The 4,523-nt window shown below is 35.7% G+C and overlaps 1 protein-coding gene across 1 annotated transcript; it reads left to right on the top strand.

Annotated features, from left to right (window-relative positions):
* The first annotated feature begins 226 nt into the window (after positions 1-226).
* Positions 227-2,335, top strand: thoc7 (THO complex 7). The gene is made up of 8 exons (XM_056734488.1): positions 227-381; positions 899-1,019; positions 1,146-1,273; positions 1,364-1,450; positions 1,535-1,592; positions 1,780-1,846; positions 1,936-2,005; positions 2,114-2,335. The coding sequence occupies exons 1-8, from the start codon at positions 363-365 to the stop codon at positions 2,170-2,172; spliced, it is 609 nt and encodes a 202-aa protein (XP_056590466.1). The 5' UTR covers positions 227-362; the 3' UTR covers positions 2,173-2,335.
* Positions 2,336-4,523: the final 2,188 nt, after the last annotated feature.

Raw genomic sequence — 4,523 nt, 5'->3', positions numbered from 1 at the left:
GTAACCTATAAACGGATTTTTTGAAAGTTCCAAAGACGAAGTTTGTCGTGATATGCTACCTAGTTAGGCAGCTCCACTAGGTTTTGAGACACAACGGCACTTAACTTCAACATTAGCTCACTGTCAAACTGCACACAGTGATACGAAACTGAACACAAAATCAGAGCCATACGCAGCAATTTAAAGACAAGTTTAGCGATGTAGTAATAAGAGAAGATTTTATAGTTGTATGATATGATGTGATACGTGCGGCAGGGCTCGGGTCATTTGCTTCGCAACAGAGGCGGGGCGACGACAACATTTGTGTCAGAGCGCGTTTGTCAATAAAGTTTTTTTTGAATAGTTCATAGTGTAGTGAACAAATGGGTAGCATTACAGATGGTAAGGACTTATTTGTTTTGCTGATTTCTATAGGGGCTTATTTGTTATCTTGCAAGGTCGTGTGATTTACTACATACGTTCCTGGCTTCTTGTTTATTGGTTTACTGGATAAACAATTTTTAAGGGGGGAAATAAAACGAATGGAGGGAAATTAGCTAGTTAGCCATGTGCTATGCCAGGCTTGATTCCAAAAGCATACAAACTAGGCTGCTAGTTTAAAATGCCATATTTCTGTATACATTATTTCGTTAATTTATACCACGTTTAAATACATTTAGAAGTTTTATTTGGAAGGTAACGGTTAGGTATGAGTGTTCAATATCTGTTTGCAAATACTATACCAACTGCCAAATTATAAATAAACCATTCCCTACATTAAAAAGGTCTTTATTATATGACTATATATCGTTGACTGGCTTTTCAATTATTTTAATAGTCATTTAATTAAAGTCACTTAGCCTTTAAACTCTTAATTATTGTTAAATGTGTTGTATTCTCTGTTGTGTATTTTTCATAGATGAGGTTATTCGGAAGCGTCTTCTCATTGATGGAGATGGAGCTGGAGATGATAGACGCATCAATGTTCTCATGAAGAGCTTCTCCAAATGGTGTCATTCAAACTTCACACCAGAGGAAGGGTAATATAACAATCTATGACCCTGAGTGTTTATTTTGAATAATTTGGACCACTGCTAGAGGTCATTCGGCTTATGACCCATATTCCCAGCAGTGAAGTGCAATCACTTTTTAATCTGTTCCTGCAGGTTAGCACAGTATCAAAGAATGTTGGGATCTTTGGCTCAGTGTGAATTCTCCATGGGAAAGACGTTACTTGTGTACAACATGAACCTGAAAGAAATGGATAATTATGAAGCAATCTATGGAGATATTGGTATGTTTTTTTGCAATTGTGTTAAAGTATTCTCAAGAGTATTTTAAATGATTGTTCGCTATATAATAAAATATGTTTCTTCCAATTTAGAGAAAAGTATAACCTCAGCCCATGAAAAAATTGCGGAGTGCAAAAAAGAAATCCTGAGAGCTAAAAGGATACGAAAAAATAGGCAAGGTAAGGCGAACTTTGGATCCAGTCTTTTTCCTGTATTTATCAAAAAAATGCACGAGTCTATATAATCAACTTTGTTTTTTGTAGAGTATGATGCTTTGGCGAGGGTTATCAAGCAACATCCAGACCGACATGAGACCCTAAAGTAAGTTTGCTAAAGAAATAAAGAGACAAACGTATTTGTTTATCAAGCTTGAATACCATTTTTGCTAGTTTGTACCCTGTATTAAATCTGGTGTCAGAAATATCGAAAATGAAGAATGCCAACTCCTCATAGAAAGGCTACATGGTATAGCCCATCAGCTTTTGTATGATCTTTTTTCTGTTTTTAGACAGCTTGAGGCTTTGGACAAAGACCTTAAACAACTTTCACAAATCAAAGAGAATGTGGAGGACAAGGTAAATATTTTTTAACCTTTTAAAAAATCTTCTTTAATGTAGAATTGTCAATAAATTAAATATTTATTTTTCCTCTTCACTATTTTCAGTTGGAACTTCGTAAGAAACAGTTCCATGTTCTTCTCACCACAATCCAGGAACTTCAGCAAACTTTGGAGGGTAAGTTAAAACACAAAGGTTTTCTAGATAGCTTAATATCTTATAACAAATGTCATAACCCTTATATATTCACATCTTTATGCTATATCCAAACTCATATTTTTTTAGATGATGAGAAGATGGAAAGTGATGATGCCCAAGACAGCCCATTGGAAAATGGAGACTAAGCATTTGGATTTTTCTACATTCGTTTTTGGGAATATGAGCTTTTTGCGAGCTTACAGCGTTCCTTTTCTTTTGTTCGTTAGTTTTATTAGTTCTTTTGATGTTGATTTTAACTTGTACAGTTTTACAAATGGCATGACTGAATTAAACATGTTATCAATGCTACCGGATATGTTATTCCTTTTTATTGTTTGTATGGTTCAATGCCTTGAATGCAAACGTAAACTCCATGACATACACACTCTCAGACAGCAGATGTCGCTGTGTCACAAAGTTTACTCTATGAGATTGAAGCAGAGGTTTATCTACCTTCCTCCATTATACCAATTTACCTATTGCCTAAATAACATAAGGGTCCGGTCTACTGTGTAAATGGTGATAACAACAAAAAATTAGAGTGATTTAACTGAATAAATCACTATGGCCTGATTCCAAAGACAGGGTTTATAGCTTAAGCCAGGACTTATTAATAATTAGGATAATTAAGTTGCTTTTTATAAAAATGTTTATGTGAAAAAAATTCTGGCGTGTATCTTGCGACAAAACAATGGCACTGATATATTTTAAGATATTTCAGGGCAAGTTCATTTTCCTTCTCAAACTTTTATTTTAATGCGGTTCTAGGCCTGTTTAAACTGTGCTGATGTGTTCTGCATCTTTGCCAGTAGATCAGAATTGACATATAAACCAGTTAACCAAAGACATCTTACTGAATTCAGAGTTTATATTGTGGAATGACTTCATCAACCAGGAAAACAATACTTGCATGTTCACTTTTAGAATCTTGAGTGCGTAAAGAATCATAATCATAAAATTCTCCACTCCAAAGCCAACAAAATCTTCACCTTCTGGTGTATTCAACAAACACTTCCCTGTGCACCATATCTCTGTACAGGATAATGCTGCTCTGAATGCATATGTGTAACAGCTCAGTGTTAAGCATTCCGCAAATCCCATACATAATCAGTTAGAGTCCCAGCAGTCAGCTAAAAGACTTCTAATTGGGTCCCTGAGTTAAAATGTCTACGGCAGCCGAATTCCTAAAGTAAATGAAGATCAGCTCTCAGGAAGACACATGGGTGCCAGATGACCCAGAACTCTACATTAAAATGGAGAACTTTGTTTCTTTATGTAAACAAAACTTTCCCAGCATACTTGACACCATTGTCATCACGGATGCCTTTGCTCAGTGTTGTTCAGGGCCAGACATACACAGAAATGTCACGAGGCATTTTATGCCGATTCCACAATACACGTTTCATTAATAGTTAATTAGAATGGATTTTAATAACTATGAACTTTATGGCGATCCCACTGCAACAAAATTAACATGTCAACGTAAATGACCATTTTTAAAGCATAAGTATCTACAAAATTGTTTATAAGAACTGACTGGGTTTTTTCCTGTGAAACGCATACATATGGCCCATTCTCCCTTAATGAAAGACAGAGCTCCTCTCCCTAAAAGCGGCTCTAACATGCAGTGACATATCTCTCTATCGCTATGGTAACAGCACTCAGGTGTAGAAGAAAAGAAGTCAAACCAATGTGCTCTAACACAGGAACATTAGATCAGGACTAGGTCAGAATGGCCTGCTTCTGGCAATCTACTCTTTCACTGACAGTCTGATGAACTATCATCACAATACACTATCATGTGATGATTCAGAGCATTGACAGAATATGTGCATCCACAAATAACTTGCATGTCTGCGCTTGGCGCTATTGCAACCAGAATCTTTTAGTGTTTCATGTCTTCACTAAAACGGGACAAAAATGCATTTTGACTGGAAGCTTTTGAAAATTATGTACAATGGGCCTAAAAAGTATTTGAACGCTTGAGTCGTATAAAAAAATTATGAATATCAGGCCAAGTGACATTATATTTTATGTGTGTGTGTGTGTGCGTATTTATATGTAAGTATGTATAATGATATGTTACAAAAAATATTAAGTATTGTCAAACTTTGAGGTCCATAGTTAATAAAACTACATCTGCAGCTCCTCAACCGTAATAGATCTGTATGTACTTTATACAGCCTCTAATATGGCCTTATATTTAAAAACATGTCCAAATAATTTGGTGTGTGTGATGGCCTATATCATTTTCAGTTTGTGTGCTTGTATAATAAAGCAGATGGATTTTAGACAAGTGCTAACCGGTTTTGCTTGCTGTCCATAAGGGAGCTTTCACCATAAGGCACAAAACTCAGGCTTTTTTAGAAACTCCATAAATCACATGTGACACAGGACAGTTTACACGAGAGCAAAAACATTGCATAACTTCTGTAAGCAAGGTTTACTGCATATAGTGCTGGAATATAGAGGGGAATCTAGACATATCTTTTAATGG

Source organism: Triplophysa dalaica, chromosome 21 (genome assembly GCF_015846415.1).
Source record: "Triplophysa dalaica isolate WHDGS20190420 chromosome 21, ASM1584641v1, whole genome shotgun sequence".
NCBI classification, from domain to species: domain Eukaryota; kingdom Metazoa; phylum Chordata; class Actinopteri; order Cypriniformes; family Nemacheilidae; genus Triplophysa; species Triplophysa dalaica.
Note: the sequence above shows the minus strand (reverse complement) of the source record. Positions and strands in the feature narration are given on the sequence as shown.